Source organism: Phaenicophaeus curvirostris, chromosome 3 (assembly GCF_032191515.1).
Source record: "Phaenicophaeus curvirostris isolate KB17595 chromosome 3, BPBGC_Pcur_1.0, whole genome shotgun sequence".
Taxonomy (NCBI): Eukaryota; Metazoa; Chordata; class Aves; order Cuculiformes; family Cuculidae; genus Phaenicophaeus; species Phaenicophaeus curvirostris.
The window spans coordinates 97,132,695-97,150,139 of record NC_091394.1 but is presented as its reverse complement, the minus strand read 5'-3'; the positions used below and the strand labels follow the sequence as shown (position 1 = coordinate 97,150,139).

General features: G+C 43.2%; 1 protein-coding gene across 12 annotated transcripts in view; it reads right to left on the bottom strand.

Moving 5' to 3' along the window:
* Positions 1 to 1,621: 1,621 nt before the first annotated feature.
* ADGRB1 (adhesion G protein-coupled receptor B1) overlaps positions 1,622 to 17,445 on the bottom strand; it is a 316,254-nt gene continuing 300,430 nt past the window's right edge. For 7 of the 12 annotated variants that reach the window (XM_069854743.1, XM_069854742.1, XM_069854741.1 and 4 more), the window contains 3 exons: positions 16,405 to 16,509; positions 14,428 to 14,481; positions 1,622 to 3,490 (listed from right to left, as the gene is read on the bottom strand). In XM_069854743.1, the coding sequence (XP_069710844.1) occupies positions 3,293 to 3,490; positions 14,428 to 14,481; positions 16,405 to 16,509 (357 nt within the window). In that variant the 3' untranslated portion in view covers positions 1,622 to 3,292. The remainder of the gene's footprint in view (positions 3,491 to 14,427; positions 14,482 to 16,404; positions 16,510 to 17,445) is intronic. The other 5 variants (XM_069854748.1, XM_069854752.1, XM_069854753.1 and 2 more) reach the window with 2 other exon arrangements.

Here is a 17,445-nt window from a genome sequence, read left to right as displayed (position 1 = left end):
AGCATCACCCTGGTCCCACTGGAAACTACATCCCAGCATTGTTGACTTTTACCAATAATGTAGCTTGATCTATGTTAAATAATGACATCCTCATGTCATATATTGGGAATGAGGATTGGTTCAGATTGGGTACCACGAAAAATTTCTTCACTGAGTTATCAAGCACTGGAACAGGCTGCCCAGGGAGGTGGTTGAATAACCATCTCTGGAGGGATTTAAAAGATGAATAGATGAGGTACTCAGAGATATGTTTTAGTAGTAGATAGGTGCAGTTGGACTCAATGATCTCAAAGGTCTTTTCCAACCTTTAACCTTCTGTGACTCTAAGAGACTTCAAGCCTTGGGTTAGAGATACCTGCAGAAAAGCAGGCTGTGCTGTACTGAAAAGGGAATTCCTCATGCTCTGGAAAAGTGCATCACAAGGGGAGGTAATTTTGAGGGCATCGAGAAACCACAAAACTAAAAGCAAAACATTTTAAACTAAAGGAGAGTAGATTTCCACTGGAAATAAGGAAGAATTTTTTTACAGTGAGGTTGATGAAACACCGATGGCAGCTTGTAGATCCAGGAGAGATGTTTCCCAGCACCCAGGCACGATGCAAACCACACATGGGGCGCGGGCAGGGGCACTTTTAAAAAGCAGACATTGCTAGAGTTTACACCTCTTTTATTAGAAATAAGACACATTCATTTTGTGCTCTGAAAACTGTACAGAAAAAAACCCTGATGAATACAGAGAGGAGGGAGGGGAAGGGATGGTACGGGGCAGGGCAGGGAATGGGAAAACAGAATTAACCGGAGGAGCTGAGCAGAGAAATTCGAATATCAACAGTTATTAAACAAACATTTATCTCTGTAATTACATTACACCGTTAATGTCCTGCAAGTCGGCTGGAGTGAATGGGTGAATGGGAAAGGTTGGAGAGAAGAGGGCAGGCTTGGGTGGGCGAGGGAAAGGAAAAAAAAAAAAGAGAGAAAGGAATTAAAACACAGTAGAAAGATCTCTGTATGCTAAAATTCATCATGTGTAATTATAATAATTACAATATCATACAACCCGTCATCTGAGGGAGGCCTTTGTGCTTTCCTGTTTCATAGAATAATCTAAAATTGAGCAATAATATCACAGTTTTAAGAAGTAATTGGTTTCCCTACTTTTTTAAATTTTTGGATTATTTTTGTTGAAGTTTTTCTTCCCATCCTTCATATTACACAGTCAATGGCAAGGTAAATGCCACTGTCCTTGAAGATCAGTTACCCAGGTGGCCCAAAGGGAAGCTGATGCAGGCATGTTTATGTGTCAAGCAACATCTCTCAGTGTGGGAAGCACAACTGGGCTCAGTGATTGGTTTGCCTCTTCTATTCATTGCTAGCTTCTTCCTAAAAGCATTGCATTGTTTTTTTCCTTTAAAAAAAGAGACCCAACCACACAGTAATAACTCAGACCCTGATCATGTTTTACTGCTGTCCGGTAGCCACTCACAGCCAGAGGTTTGTCACCACCCTTCTGCAATGCTGGGAGAGTTATTCCAAATATTGGACAGACAGTGTTGGGAATGAATAAAAAAAATGAAGACTGCATGCAATGTTAGTGGTATGTTTTTTAATGATGAAAATATTGCACAGATTTTTTGGGGGGTGAGATTTAGATACCTTATTAATTGCAATTTTGAAATTATTTATTTTGAAAAATGAAAAATAAATCATTATTATTAATTTTTTGCATGATGAAATAAAAAAACCCAGTATTTTATGATGAAGAATGCCCTGCTCTCCTGACCAACTCCACCTTCTTGTAGGACCACAAACCTTCTTGCTGCTGCTGGGCAGTGGGGAGGGAGGAGAAGAGACAGTGAGGGGAAAATAACCAAAGCCCAAACTAAATAAAACAAAGCAAAACATTGCAAAAGAGCAGCAAAGGGGCTGTGTTTTCCCACCATCCCAAGTTTTCCACAGAACAACTTGCCTTCCACCTTCAGCAGGTGGCATCCTCACCCCATTCCTGCACATTCCTACAGCACAGAAAGGCATTCGAAATGACAAGAGCCAAAGAAAAGAAAGGTCTCGGGTTTCAAGTTCTCTTTTTATTGAAGAAAAGAAAAGAAGAAGGAAAAATATAGATTATTTTGTTTGTTTGTTTGTTTGTTTCCAAGTGGACGTTATTCATGTTGTCAGTTTGTCTCAATGTCCTAAGGCAACGTCTCTGTATACCAAATATCTCCAGGTACACTGGCGGGTATGTCTTTCCCTCTTTCTCTCTCTGCCTTCTAGGGAGGGGCAGCTTAGAATAAATCTGAGTCCGAAAGCAAGGAAAAGTAACAGAAAAAAAAGAAAGGATGAGGCCAAGAGGACCTTCATAAGGCCCGTGCTGAGTTTATCTATTTAACAGTCAATGAAACGACCTACATTCTTCTTGTTGGTCTGTTTTTCTAACACCTTCGACCTGGAGATGGGGCAAGAAGGTTTTGGAGGTGGTCCTTTCCTCCTGCGCCTGTCCCACTCCTTAGGGGACGCAGAAGCTCCACTGTGGAGGGATGAGAGGAGGAAGCCCCACCTTACCTCTCCACCTAAGCCATGGATGATGCCACTACTTCCCCCTCTGGGCCCTGTGGGGACCCGCTGCGGGGATGCCACTTGCCAGATCACATTGTGGCACATAGGAGTGGGAATCTCTTCTTGGCCACTGCTTGGTGCATCCCGTCTCCTTCCTTCTTGGATGAGCTGGTGAGAGAGAGGTGGGGAGGCAAGGATTGGCAAGGGATGCCACAGACCCTCAAGGTTGGCTTTCTCCCAGGGATGTACAGCCAGACTGCATACCAGCAAGGCTCCCGCAGGATCCCCTCTTGTCGTCCGCAAACAACCCTGATCTTCTTGGCCCTTTTCGGTGGCTGCCGGGCGTCCTTCCACACCTCCCTGTGGCAGAGCAGGATGGCTCCTGGCCTGTGATAGTAGCCTGAAAGCATCTCGGCAGGGCTTGTCCCCTGCAGCCCTTCCCCACCCTCTGCCTCCTCCTCGCTCTCTTCCAGGTTCACTTCTTCTCCAGTCCTACCTGGGAAAGCTCATGTTGTCCTGAACCTACAGCTACTATATTCTATAAAGTAATATTCCCCCTCTCTGCTGAGAACAATAAAAAAGTTACTCTGTCTTACCAAAGGTTTCAAAAGAAACCAAACACTCCTCTTGCTCGGTTCCGATTTAATTTAATCATTTCTTTAAAACGTGGTTTTGTTTTGTTTGTTTGTTTTCATTTGTTTTTTCCAGAAAAAAAAAAGTCCCTTTCTTCCCTTTCCACTCAGACCTCTGTCTGAAGGTCGATAATGTCTTGTCCCACCAGGGGGATGGTGGCCCCTGTTTTCTCCCACTCTACAGTTTTGAGTTCTAGGGGAGACTGTGCCACAGGTTCCATGTCCTTTTTAACCCATGATGGTGGGGACTGGACTTTCCTGATTCCTTCCCAGGGTCTCTTGTTTGGTGTCTGCTGTTTTTCTTGCTGCAAGAGGAGGAAAGTATACAAAAGGAGAGAAAGAAAGAATGAACAAAAGAGAGGTTAGTGCCTGTGCAATGATTTCTTTATCTTCTTATCTTATAAAAACATAATTTTTTTCTGTGATCCAAAACATAATGAGGTTTCAATGGAAATTGCACTTGGTGAGTAAACTATTTTCAGGAAAAAATATAAACTCTTTTTCCCTCATTTTTATGATTATCACCTAATGTCTAGATATTTTATCTTTCAGCTGAAGTTTTTGACATTTGTGTTTCCCCAGAAAAACTAAACATGGTTTTGGAGAACTTAGAGAACTTTTTCTACTTCCACAGAAAATCCCCCCACAGAAATCCAGAGTACGATGAAGTTTTTCTGAACATTCATTGACTGTTATATATAGGTCCAAACCGAATCTTAGAATGGCTTGGGTCGAAGAGGACCTTAACGATCACCCAGTTCGAACCCCTCTGCCATGGGCAGGGACACCTACCACTGCATCAGGTTGCTCAAAGCCTCATCCAGCCTGACCTTGAACACATCAAGGGATGAGGCAGCCACAATGTCTCTGGGCAACCTATGCTTGTGCCTCACCACCCTCACAGTAAAGAATGTCTTACCAGTATCTAATCTATATCTCCCCTCTTTCACTTAAAAGCATTATCCCTCACCCTATCCTGCATTCTCCAATAAAGAGCCCTTCTGCAGCTTTTCTGTAGCCCCCTTTAAATACTGGAAGGTTGCTCTAAGGTCTCTGGGGAGTATTCTCTTCTCTAGGCTGAACAATGACAATTCTCTCAGCCTATCCTCATACGGTATAAGCTCCAGCCTTCTGATCACCTCTGTGGCCTCTCCTGGACTCGCTCTAACAGATCCCTGTGCTGAGGACTCCAGAACACATTCCTCATGCAGCACAGCTATTTATAGGCTACTTAATTGCAGCAAAACATGCTAACTATTTTGCTAGTGAATCCATGCTGTTTGATGGGCTGGATCGTCAGCTCTGAAACTGAAAGCATTTCCATCAACTCCACACCAAGCCTTCGAGGCTTTATTGACTGCTGTTAGCCCAGTCTCCTGCCAGCATTCCAATGTGGATATTAATACAGAGAACATCTTTCAATGTTTCTGCCAATATGCACCAAGATAAGACTCTGGGAAGAGCAGAGGCTCTGTAAAACGGGTGTATTCTTCAGTGCGCTTATGAAGGGGAATTCATGCAAAGACTTTAAATGAGTTGTTCCACTAAACATCTCCCCCCCACCAAGAGTGATGCTTTTCACAGTTAATTATCCCCACAAAACACTACAGCACTGGGCGAGAAAAGGCTTCACTACACGTGACAGGAGCACAGAGCCCTTTTGAGCCATCTGCCAAAGGGAAAGTGGAAATGGTGGGAAGATAGGCAGCTGCATGAAGGACAACAAGGAGACAAGTCCGGGGAGAAGGTAAGGAGACAGATGTGCAGGTGACATGCAGTCTAGGACGTGTCACAGCTTGATGCTGTCACCAGGATGTCTTGATTGAATGGAGATGATGCCACACAAAGGCTGCATTGTCATGATTGCACACCAGGACGCTGCAGACATTCCATAGGTAACAAATACCCATCTGCTACATGTTAATCCACCTGCCCTGGCTGTTGAGTTTTTTCCCTCCCTAAGAGACTATTCTAAGTCTGTGATTTATTCCACCTTCATGCCACAACACCGACAGGAAAGGTACCGCAGCCTTATCCCTACAGGGACAGCTTTCATCACATCACCAAAGCCACAAATTCTCTTTTCCAAATTCACACTCTTAATACAGAAATAAAGCATGTTTGAAGTTGTCCCTGCATCCCTGCTGCTGTTCACAGAGAGAAAGCTCTAGGTGAGGTCATTTAATGGCTAGAGAATAGCAAACATAGGGACCAGGTAAACCTCGTTTTCTTGATGTGAAATGAAAACATTCTGATATTATCTTTATTTTAATTCCATGGGACAAACTAAGAAACATAAGTTTCTAAAAAACTTTGAAAGAGAACTATGTTTTTTTCTTAAATCAAGTTTTGGACAATGCATGTTTTACATTCTTTTCATAAACTCTGTGACACAGAGCTTTTCTTATGTTGTTGCTGTTACTTTGCTGACACTAATACAATATCGCAGAAAACGTGGTAAAATTGTTGATTCGTTCCATTATCTATTTTGTAACTTGTTTAAGAACCACTGCATCTAAAAACCGAAACCTTTTTATCTCTGTGCGTATCTTAATGAGACAAGTTGGAGACTTTCTGAAGTGAAACTTCTACCTGTGGTGTTTTTGTAGGCCATTAGCCTGCCATGAAAAGATGCAGCAAGAAGGTACATATGAAGACTAAAACACATATAGGGCAAAAAATTGAATGAAACTAAAAGTTTCCCAAAAGATGAAGATTAAAAGCTTGGTCAGAACAGCTCTTTTCAATGAAAACATGTTTTGTCCCAGAATCGCTGCAATGCCACAAGTTTTCAAAGTTATTGAAGCCCACGGCTGTATTATTTAGCAGATAGCAGCACAAATGATCATATGTGTGAAGTTCATAAATAATTCCATCTTTTCCCTCAAATGAAAGCCCTTCTTTAATGACATTATTTACAGCCACCTTTAGCATCTGGTCCTTCGATTCCCAACCAATCTCTGTGATAACAGCCCCTCCATTTGCCAGACACCTGACCTTCACAGACTCTCCTTCATGCTGTGAGGATGCACCCAGATCTGATCATGTACACTGAACATAACCAGCAAATCTCAGAGCTGTTCTTGTCATGGGCTGCTTTTGAGTTACTGAGTGAGAGCGGCTACAAATCTATGTAGGGAACAGACATTAGACCAAAAAACCCAAACAATCACGAGTTCCCATCTATAGCAATGGCCTCTAATTGGACCTGTCACTAGGCAACAAGATCTATGGACTACAGTAATTACTCCATAGGGATAAAACCCAGACATTAAATACCGTGTATTATTAAGAAAGGATAAATGTTGGGCATTATTAAGAAGACCGAATGAAAGAGAAAACATCATTATGACAATGCGTAACTCCACTCTGCACCTGCATCTTGACCATCATGTGCACTCCATGGGCTTCCTCATAGATCCCCCAACCAAAGGATATAGGCAATGTGATATGGGTGGCCAGATTACAGCCGTGAACAAATTTATAAAGCAGGAAGATTATACAGACTAAGACTTTTCAGCACGGAAAAGAGATCATGGATGGATGTGAAAGAAGCCAATGAAACTCTTAGTGCCTTGTACACAGTAGGAACAGACTAATGATGTTAGGGATCATCTCTTCCAACAAAAGAACTACAAAGCACAAAGAGATACCAAGCAGTGTCTGGCCCAGAGTGAAGCCCAGGAGCTGGTCCTGCACATGGTGCCCAGCCAGACTTCAGACCAGCTTTCCATAGCTCCCTGTTGGTGCTTAATGCTTCAAAAGTTATAAAAGCCATGTGGAAACATTCACAAAAGCAATATCTATTCAGTACTATGGAGCAAAGTGACAGCATTTTGTGTTAGGGGTCTCTGTGCAAAAATTACTGGAGTCTTGGGGATCTTTTTGAAGTTGCACTACCACATGTTTCCCCTGCTTATTAAATTTTTCAAGCTGCTTTAGTGTCTACCGTGGTGAGGAGGCAGGGCCAGACTGGCCTTGGGTCTAACAATCTATGTTTGTTCTTATTTAGCTTATCAGTGTGATGCGTTATCTTGTTATTACTTAGTGACTCCAAAGACATAACCTTACAGCTAGAGAATGCAAAGGAGCCTCAGGAGATCAGCAAATGGAAACAGGAGGCTTGCTTCTATTTCCCTACTTCTCGTAAAAGAGTTAGACTTCTCTAGTGATGCTGTGAGTGGAAGTGCTATCTGAGGGGTGTGATCCACTTTCTGTCCACCATGGTGCACAAGCAGCTCACAGAGCTGTGCGCACGTCTGTGATCTGAGCATGGCTGAAGATCACGGTTGGATTTCCAAGAAGGTTAATCACAATCAGCCAGGCTGAGCTCTGGCAAGGATACTGTGAGGCAAAAGGAAATCTTATCCTCTTGGCAAGAGGCACCCTGGGAATTGGTAGCAGGCTCCTGGGAACAGCTCCTTTTTTCTTTCCCTCCATATGGAAAAGGTTTTTATTGTGTCTTTGCCACTTGAACAGCATACAGAAACAGCCACTGGGCTCATGCTTCAACGCTGACATTTCCCTCCAGCCCCACTGTGGCGTCTTAGCAATCATTGCAGGCAAGAGGGAAAACCTAACTGTGTGAAAAAAAAACCCAAAACCTGGAGAGTGGTTTGTGTAATAGAGCTGTAAAAGGCACCAATGCTGGCCCAGGACCTGGCACCTTGGAAACAGCCAGGAATGGCCTGATACAGGAGTTGAAAGCAGCAGAGGCTGCTATACCAGTAACAGAGACAAGGCCATTACTCTGGCCTGACACAGACCATGAGCGTCTCGCCACTGGGGAAGAAGAGAAATGTTTATCGGTTCCTGCTTGGTGCCAGGATGGCGGAGAAGACTGCTTTGTCAGAGGCGTGGGGAGGAAGAGAGTGCCTAGACCCAAGACTGAGGCGAAACCTGCAGTGTAGGGCAATCTGGAGGTCTTCATCAGCCTGGTGTCATATGGAGTCTCCTTCATTCACCTGTGGCTTTATTTTGGCTGCATGTCTTTAAGGCAGAGTGAAAAGATTTGGGACAAAAGGCATTTAAGATGCTGTATCAACGTAACCCTCCAAATCCCTAATAAAGACAAAGGCAAAGTGCATTGAGATAATCCACACAGCCCTCTCGTAAAGGCAGTTCTAGCAGACTACAAGAAGTCACCTGGGCTGAGCTCATGGTGTCTACAGAAAGGTGATGGCGATGGAGCGCAGCACCAACATACTCATCTGCCCGTTGGCTCTGTGCTGCCTTCAAGAGGCCAGGCTGGCTTCACCCAAAGTACCTGGATCCTAGCACAACTCATTTCGCTTAGGAGCAGCATCACCATATCACATAAAAAAGGCATGGGAGACTGACTGGCTGTTTTAAGACATAGATTTCATTTCACATTTCAGTCAAGCCAAATTAATTGTGCAAGCTGCTAAGCTGCATCTGCTTGTGCTTGTTTACTTTTAGTGTTTTGAGTTGTTTCTTTTTCTTTTTTTTTAATAACATCTCGTTTTTATAGTTACCCTGAATAACCCGAAGAGGAATTCAGTGCTTTCTATAAAGCACTCTGGCATAACTCCCCTCAAACCAGCTACTCCCATGCTGTTCTCATTGCCTCTAGTGTCAACTTGAAGGATATTTCATGACCCAAATGGTCTCTCCCCATGACACCGATCACTCTAGGACCAGAATGAAGTTATTCAGAGCATATAGCAAGCAATCTGAAAGACAAATGTGGCTCATGCTGGCTAATCCATCTTTGGATCAATGTCAATAGAAAGTGATTAGAAAATGGGAGAGCTGTCTTGTTTTTTTTACAGAATGATAGATTTTTCTTTCCTTGCTTGAAACAAGATGTAGTTCCTTCACTTTATGCCACTGAACTGCAAAAATGATATTTTCTCTTTTTCATTTATGAGAAAAGCAAAATTAAAGAAAGTGGCTGACTTTGTTCAGAATTTCTTTCTTTGTTTTTTTTAAAGTAATAATTTGTTGGTTTTACTGCATTGTTGGAAATCAGTTAGGAAACTTGAGATACCTAGCACTTACTGGATTATAAAAATATCTCTTCTGCTTCTGTAGTCTATGAAGTTTAGATTGTGTAACCTGTAGGGGCTGCTATGAGCCAAAGTCTAGTGAGGCCATGCACTCATGGTGAAGAGGGGCTGAATCAAGGAAGACTTTTATAGACCCTTGAGGCTCTTTACATTGACTCATAAACAGTCCATTATCTGAAGATTGTAGACAAAGCTTGTGGTCCCACCAGCATGAGGAATAGGCTGTTTTCCAGGCTATCCTTGCCACTAGCCCAGCTGGTTAACATGACATTCTGGTTTGGGCAATGTTTATGGTCTACTGAAGAGTCCACTCCACTTGGTAGAGATGGAGAATTGAGTGTTCCTCCAAATGCTGAAATCAGTAGAGGTTGCCCCCATGCCTCACTGGGGCACACAGGGACTCCAGGAAGGGACTAGGACCACACAAAGCACAATTTTTTTTTTAATAGAGTCCTTTTTTAACCAGTCCAAACAATCAGGAGCCTCAGTGTGCTGGTGGCCACTGTATGGTTTTGGAGCATCTGATAGCCAGGTAGCTTCAAAGGGGATGTCAGGAACTAACTGTGGTGCAGCAGATACAGGGGATAAGATGTTTCTCTGAGCAATGAAGAATAACTGATGCTTGATACTTGGGACAGGAGGTATCAAATGATATACAGAAGGAGGTGAACTTCTGATGGATGGTGTATTTAGACACCCAGTAGCTGGCAGATGGTTTATAGCTGAATGAATTAAGGTTTGACGTCATTTTCATAACAGAATTTATTGCAGTAATTATTATACTTTATGTAGCATTCCTTCCCATAAAAGTTACCCTAATTGGTCTTTTAAAATTTCCCAGTTATTAAAGCCTTTAGGAAGTGCACAGAGGATTAAGTATGTGGCACAGAGGACACACCCTACCCATAAATGGAACTTCCCTTGCAAAAAGACACAAAGCCATCAGCAGGAGGAGGACAGCCCCAGTTTTCTTATTCTTCAGTGAGGAATGCACCTGAGTTTGGCATAACCACCACCATATGAGCTCCTCCACCCCCAACGTCACCTGATGCGAAGAGCTTCCCATGGACAGGAGTCAACTGGGAGCAAGGGAATTCATTCTGTCATGCAGCAGAGCATGCTAGGGAGACACACAGCCCTGACTAGAAATGAGCTTCAGTATTGATCAATACTCCTTTTTTCCACATTATTCTGTTGGTTGCCAATGCATGCCCTGGTGGAATGGGTCTACGCTCCAGGTGGCCAAAGAGGAACGCTAAGAAAAATCTCCACCTGAGAAAAGAGTCATAGAATCATAGAATGTGTTGAGTTGGAAGGGACCTACAAAGATCAGTGAGCCCAGCTCCTGTCCCGGCATAGGACAACCTCAAAATTCACAACATGTATCTGACAGCATTGACCAAATGCTTCTTGAATATTTTCAGTCTTGGTGCCATGACTCCTTCTCTTGGGAGCTGTTCCAGTGTTCCACCACCCTCTGGGTGAAGAACTTCTTCCTAATATGCAATCTAAACCTCCTCTGGCACATCTTCCTGCCCTTCCTAAGTAATCAAGGCAGAAACACTGTCTAGGACATATGAAAAAGTCATAGAAAGGCAGAAGAAACGTAGCTTTTTCCACTGGGTTTTGGAGCAAGCCCTTTTTTAGGACCAACAGAAAGATGGGACTGGATTTGAGAGCTCAGTTACAGACTGAGTCCAGATCCTATATGTGAGCCTCAGGACAGTGCTCCAGCCAAAGCAAAAGCCAAAGCTACATGAATGTAGCAATTAGATAATAAACAAGAATGAGCGAATCAGAGAAACTTGGAGAGCTCTGTTCAGCATGGCTTTTGCTGACCTCGACACGAGTAAAGAGCTGTGTTTAAAATGAATGCAAAGCCAGAAGCTGGCAAGGACAGAAGAGTATGCATGCGATTTAAACCTCTCTAATGGAGCTGGATCAAAGGACTACTGCTGAGGGGGAAAGCAGGAGTGTCACTTCCATTGCTTTCAAAACTGGCATTAAGCATAGAAGAAACAAAGCCTTCACTTCCTTTAAGGGCTATAAAGCCTCCAGTTCTGTACCATGCTGTTGCAAAGCTTGTGAACCCTTCCTAATATCCAACCCAAGCACTGGAATTTCTTTAGCAATTAACACACAGGGAGGATCAGTGTTGGGAGATGTTTTATCTTGACAATAGAGATCTGTGCAAGAAAATATTTCCTATGTAGGTCAAAGCATCCTCAAAATAGCCACTGCCCTGCTTTAATATGGTGAGCTTTCAGGTGTAAGAGTTTAGACCTTGGGCAGCATGTGTATTTAGGAAGAAGGAGAGAAAAAATCCTGCCTGTCGGAGCCTACAATCTGCCAGGCAGAGGGCAAACTTTTAAGCGGAAAAACAAACTTGCAGCAAGGTTTCAAACAATTGGATTTGTTTTATAGTAATTAGTAAGTAAAGAACAACTCAAAGTGATAGGAGTGATGAGGAAGAACTCTGCTGTCTGAGTCAATACCAAACTAGTATTTCAATATGCAACTGTTTAGGCAGCAAAATGTACCATAAAGCTGCTAAGAAATACCTATGAGCTCAGTGAAAGCCACTCACTACTTAATGTAATCTTAAAAATGAAGGCTTGGGGCCTGGACACTGAGCAAGTATTTATTTTTAGTCACTTAGGATGTTTGGTCTGAGTGGCTGGGGTTTTTTTGATGAAAATCCTGCAGTGGTTGTCTCCAACCCTTTGGTTCCTTTCATGCTTCCTGGCTGGAAATAAGCTGTCTAGGGGATAAATATTCAGATGTCTCTGATTCTTCAACAAACACAGCTCATTCAGTTTTCTGCTCAGGGTTTACACCAGCTTCCAGTTTGGCCTGGGATAAAATGGAACAGCAACAGCGTGAAACCTCCACACATCAGGCTGGCTGCAAGGCATTTTAGATTGGATATGAGGAACAATTTCTTTACTGAAAGAGTGGTGAAGCATTGGAACAGGCTGCCCAGGGAAGAGATGGAGTCACCATCCCTAGAGATGTTCAAAAACCATGTAGACATGGTACTTTAGTAGGCATTGTGGTGTTGACAGTTGAACTTGATGATCTCAGAGGATTTTTCCAGCCTTAACGATTCTATGATTCTGTTTGGGAGGAGAATGAGTAAAGTAAATCTGGCTGTCCCTGAAATTCTGGGTTTAGATTTAAAATCCCTTCAGGTGGAGAGGGATAATCTATCTCGAAGTCCAGCAAAACAGGAGCAAAGGAGTATAGTGTACCTCTAATCAGGAATATCCAAGCATGCTTCCAAAGGGAGCATTTTTATACTTGAGTTACACAAAGAAGAAAGTGCATGTCACATGGAATAGATTTCATATAGTAAACTCAAAAAAAAAACAAAACCCAAACCATGAAAAATCATAAAATGGTTTAGCTTGGGAGAGACCTTAATGATCATCCAGTTCCAGCTACTATGGGCGGGGACACTTTCCACTCAATCAGGTTGCTCAAAGCCTCATCCAACCTGGCCTTCAACACCTCCAGAGATGAGGCATCCACGACTTCTCTGGGCAACCTGTGCCAGTGCCTCACCATCCTCACAGGAAAAAATTTCTTCCTGATAGCTGATCTCAATCTCCCCTCTTTCAGCTTAAAAACATTATCTCTTGTCCTATCACTACACTCCCTGATAAAAATCCAAGCTTGTAGTCCAAGGAAAGACAATTCTGTACTATTGTGCTCTGAGGCTCAAGTTAGCTTAGCATTAGTTATGTGCTTTGCTTTGTAGCAAAATAACTGCAGCATACATTGGTGCCATGATGGTTCTTGGGAATGCATTAAATATGTTCAAGATTCAGATGTGGTCGGCATTTCAAGCAGAATTCTGGTTCTCCTAATGGCCTACCTCTGACACACCATTCTGGCAGCGTTGCTCATTAGTAAGTTGATGACAGTCAGTTGATGGCATGGAGACACTCTAATCTAAGCAGGATGTGGATTAGTCTCCAGACCTTTTGCAGTTCTGACTTGAAGGGTGATGTGCAATGGCTAGCAGCAATGTTGAGCAGTGCTTTGCATCACATACATGCTTCCACCCTATGCCCTCCAGTGCAAGGGAAAAGAGAGGTCCCAGGGAAGAACTCCTTGGGTTCCAGGTGAGGTGAAACCAGAATTCATCTCTAAACCTGTCTACATATCTGCAGGATGAGAGATGAGCCCAGAGGCATTTGTCAAGGTTGTTTTTGATAGGGACTGGGTTTTTCTTCACATCAGTAATGGCTTTCAGAAACAGACCTTGTAAAGAAGGAAAGATGAACCACTCAAGCTTGCAGTTGTCCTTTTCAGCTCTGCCAGTAACCACTCTGGGATGGTGGGCAAAAGGCAGTCTTCTTTATCTTTAAAATGTAATCTGTGGTAGCACTTATCCAAAGTTTAAATTCGTCAGGATACTTAAGAGGAATATATGTGTTGGTACCAACCTTCAGATCTTTGCTGAAGATACCTTAGAAATCATGTGTTATCACTGAATCTGGAGAAATTCTCAACAGTCAATGCACATGATGGTTGAGTTTTCAACCTCTTGTTTTAAAGAAAGAGAAGACCTGTTTCTCCCTCCCATGCCTCTGACAATGCATTAATTAATCTAAGCGGAACTATGTACTCAGTGTGATGGAGCAATCAGTTTTGGCCAGTGTCCTGAAGAGCAGAGAGGACTGGCATTTACATCAAAACCAACCCCCAAACCAATCCTTAAAGAGTGCCAGCACCATTCCTAGGAATTCTCAAAAGGAAGCCTCTCTTAAGCAGACATTTAGTCCAAGTTTCAGCAGCACTTTCCTGACCTTGGTGTTGAAGGAAGAAAGAGGAAATGTAAGAGGATTAGAAAAAGCATCATATCTTGGAAAGGGCTGATGACAGCAGGACATGCCTCCCTGGCTGGGAAACTGCCAGGGCTGGAGAGACATTTGGTAGCTTGACATTGTGGTAGCTTATTTAAAAGGAAAATCAAAGATACAGCAATACAGGCAGATGGACTTAACTTAACCCATTAAAATCCCTTGTGCTCTATGATGCTAGGTGCGAGAGGGTTCAAGGGTATTCCAGGATCCTTATGACCTTGTTCATGCCCACAAGGCAAGGAGCTTCCTACTGGTGAAGGAATGTGTCTGGATTCATGCGTTATGGAAGGGTTTGGGAGAAGTCTACAATGCTCTTCAATGCAAAATGAAAGCCAGACTTACGCTAACGTTAGTCTTATCACTTCCACCAGAAGAAACACTCCATCGATTTATAACCTAAACATACATAAAAGAGAATAAATTCTTTTGGTGTTACTTTAATCCTTGATATCCACAGTTTGCCTTCTCAGGGCAAGCTGAAGGCGGGCCATGACTTCCAGCGGCATCTCCAGCAGCAAACAGCAGAAAAAGGGGGGGAAGAAAGCTCTTTATTTTATTTTGTACTGCTTTGGATGCTAAAACCCAAGAGCCACTGTGGACTTGACAATACTTATCTCCACAAGCTCGCCCACTTGGGTTACATGCAAGGAAAAATCACAATTTGAAAAAGATTCAGTCAATATGCAAAGGCCGCCTTCACAGCTTCTTTCCCGCAGTTCAAAGCTCTTTAATGCTAACATTGACAACTTTAATTTCGGATAGATGCATCTCTGAAGTGCCCAAAACATCTCAATCTATAAAACCCTTCCGCAAGCATACCATAGATCAGCTTTTACATGGCATTTAGGCATATCTGATTTTACAGCTCTTATACCTAAATAATAGGGGAAAAAAGGAGAGAGATATGAAATTCAGTGAAACGCAGTGAGATTCTGGGCCAATGCAGGCTTCTTTGATCTGAACCTGCCTGCTAGATTCACTATTCGTCTCATCTGTAACACTGGACAGCTTGCCACACACAATAAAAGTAGGACTCACTGGGACTGCATCTCTGGAGCTCAGCACGGCAATGCTGTGAGATCTGAATGCAGACCAAAGCTCTGTAGTGCTCTGCTTCTACAAAGAACCATACTAAACCTCTTGTTCAATCACCCTCTGAGCTCTGGTCTTGTCTCTAAGGGAGTCCCATAAAATAAGCCTTACTAGTGCCTCCTGGGCTATGCTGGTGGTGACTGCATCCTGGATATGACTTTGCCTGCAAATGCCCAAAAATGTTATAAATACCTCTCCTTGTCCCTTTCACAGGACTCACGAGGGCAGGCACAACCTAGACATCATTTCTTATTCCCAGCCTGGCTGTGCCACTTGTTTTTCCCTTCTGCTGGAGCAGACATCATCTCAGCTTTCTCAGTGTGCCCTTGTATGGGAGGTGCTCCAGCCCTCGGACCATCTCCGTGGCCTCCTATGGAATTGCTACAACAGTTCTATGCCTTTCCTCTGTAGAGGGTGTCAGAACTGAATGTAGTCCCTTGCAACACCTCAGCTCTAGCCCAGCAGGCCTAGTGGGCTGAGACATGGGGAAGATGCCATCAGCTTGCCCTTCTTTATTTGTGTTATCCATATCACTTACTACACAGGCTTCTGATATCTGCTTCCAGTAAAAAATCTCTGCCCTTCTGAAAGGCTCCAAGATCCTTCCCTCAGCCTGCCTCCCTCAAGGACTCTTAAGGTTGCTCTTGTCGAGGAAAGCCATGTATATGCTGATCAGCTGCTACAAATACCCTTAAGCTACACTTAATTAGCATGCAGTCCTCAAGAAGTGCTGCCATCATCACAACTCAAATCCCATTGCTGTGGCTTTCCTAAATAAATATGCCTGACACCATTGTCTTGGCTTCCAATCCACATCCTGTCCTCTATCCTTTCCACCTAGATTTCCTCAAGCCTGTTCTGGTTTCCAGTTCCTAACTATAAGTGGATGGACGGGGCACTCAGAGATGACTTGAACAAAGATGCAAAGAACAGACATAGGCAGAGGGAACAGAGGAAAAACAAGACAACACAGACTCCATTAACCATGAACAGACATGAGGACAGACATTCTGCTTCTGGGCTGCTGACCTCTCTGTAGATAAGCTAGCAGTACCTCTGTGACTCTCCATGTCCTGTGTGGTGCACGTGTGCTTGTTGCCATATACATGGACAGAAAATCAAGGTAAAGCATTCAGTAAGAGCTCCTAAGCTTTCCTGCTTCTTCCTGTGCTCCTGCTGGCAGTAGAGAGCTCTAGGGAACGATGGTTCTGCAAGTGTCTAACTAACCTTGCTGTCCGTTGTTGGAGACTCCTTCTCCTTCTCTGCATGTTGGAGTTTTCTGTTCAGGTCTTGGAACATGTCTTGGTGACGTTTTCTTGTGTGCATGATTTTCTGAAGGAAACAAAAGGTCCAGAGGTCAGCAACTGCAGAGAAACAACTTATTTCCCACCCCCAAGAGTTGCATACATTATTAAAACCTGCTTCTGTTTCCCTGTGTGCCTAAACTACCTCCAAACTTCACTAAGGACCCAGTGTAGCACTGCCTTTATCTTCAGGATGAGACAGTAAGTGAAAGTGGAAAAGACTAATTTTTGACCTTATGGTTACCCTAAACCCACAATTTCTAACTTTATACTGCAGAAATTGTGTTTGACTGGCAATGTTCTACCAGCTTAACCTGAGAAGCTTTGCCGTCCTTCTTTAACTGATACCCAACCCTACTCTAATTCTATGGGTATAGCCTCAAGTTGTGTCAGGGGAGGTTAATATTGGACATGGGGAAAAATTTCTTCACTGAAAGGGTTATCAAGCACTGGAACAAGCTGCCCAGGCCGATAGTAAGAGTCACCATCCCTGGACGTGTTTAAAAGATGGACAGATGAAGTGCTTAGGGATCTAGTTTAGTAGTGGATAGGTACGACTGGGCTTGATGATCTTTTTCAACCTAGGGTTTCTATGATTGTATTCTCAGCATGTCTCCTTTGCACATTTGTTTAGAGCTTACCCAAACACATAGAATTTGGGCAGAAGTTCAATCAGAAACTATTCCACAATTTCCTTCTCATACAAACACCTTGTAAAGTACAGACTCTTTCAACCCAGGCTAATTCTGTGAGGTTCATGAATAGATGTGAAAGACTGAGGCTGGTGATGGATTGATGGTGGAGACATATTACCTGCCTTTTTGTTAACCAACACATCTTGTGCGCAAGAGGCAAGACACTTTGGAATGGAATGGAATTGAATGGAATGGAATAGAATATTTCAGTTGGAAGGGACCTACAACCATCAGCTACCTTAACAGCCTGACCAGATCAGGGCTTATCA